General features: G+C 41.2%; 1 protein-coding gene across 1 annotated transcript in view; it reads left to right on the forward strand.

Moving 5' to 3' along the window:
• GPN1 (GPN-loop GTPase 1) overlaps positions 1 to 899 on the forward strand; it is a gene marked incomplete at its 5' end in the record, with an annotated part of 23,152 nt that overhangs the window by 9,737 nt on the left and 12,516 nt on the right. The window contains one exon of the mRNA XM_008581339.1: positions 586 to 631. Within this exon, the coding sequence (XP_008579561.1) occupies positions 586 to 631 (46 nt within the window). The remainder of the gene's footprint in view (positions 1 to 585; positions 632 to 899) is intronic.

Below are 899 nucleotides of genomic sequence, written 5' to 3' on the forward strand. Positions count from 1 at the left end.
GACCGGGACCGGCCACGGGATCGCAACCCTCAGTGTCGCACCCGCACCTCGCTCAGCCAGTAAGCAGGAACCAGTCTGTATGTGGGATCCGAACCCTCGGCGGGAGCGCTGCCACGCTCCCAAGCGGCGCACTGTAGCAGTGCGCCACCGGGCCGGCCCCGAAAAAAAATTTTTTTCAATTTGTAAAATGTCTTTAAAAAAATTTTTTTTTACATGGCATTTTTAGGGATTAAAGTGTTAATGCTTATAATACTGCTTAGCAAAGTGCCTGAACTATAATAGGTATTTGATAAATGTCCATTTCCTCCCCTTAAAGAAAAAACTAAACAAAAAATAGGATCAGTATCAAAGAATTATTACTCCAAACAAGAGTGAATGTGTGTGTGTGTGTGTCATTTGCTTGGTAGGGTGGTGGTCGTTTTCCTCTTGGGAAAGGAGAATATGTGAGTGCCATGTAAAAGTGGATAACTATATTTTAGAGTCTGAACCTCTTTCCCTTCTCTTTACTTAGTCCCAACAGACTGACACCCAGCAAGCAAGCACTTAAGTGCTTTTACTAATAATGTCTCAATGTTTGATTTTCAGCATCTTGTACAAAACCAAGCTGCCTTTCATTGTGGTCATGAATAAAGTAAGTGGTTCCTTCCTGATGTGAGTCAGCATTTCTTTTTCATTAGAATCTTGTGGTTGTTAGGTTTGGGAGGGTGAGAAGGATTATTTCAGATGCTGGAGAGCAAATTTAGGCTTTACTGAAAAAAAATCATAAGCACTTCCAGGAAATGGATTCAATCCAATTGAATGAATATTTATCACGGACTCTTATCCAAAGTATTTTAGGCTAGAGTAGCCCCTCAACCATAGTGTACAGGTTATCCCTCAGAATCAGTACTTTGTAAGTA

The sequence above is a fragment of the Galeopterus variegatus genome, unplaced genomic scaffold (genome assembly GCF_000696425.1).
Source record: "Galeopterus variegatus unplaced genomic scaffold, G_variegatus-3.0.2 Scaffold2331, whole genome shotgun sequence".
Classification (NCBI taxonomy): domain Eukaryota; kingdom Metazoa; phylum Chordata; class Mammalia; order Dermoptera; family Cynocephalidae; genus Galeopterus; species Galeopterus variegatus.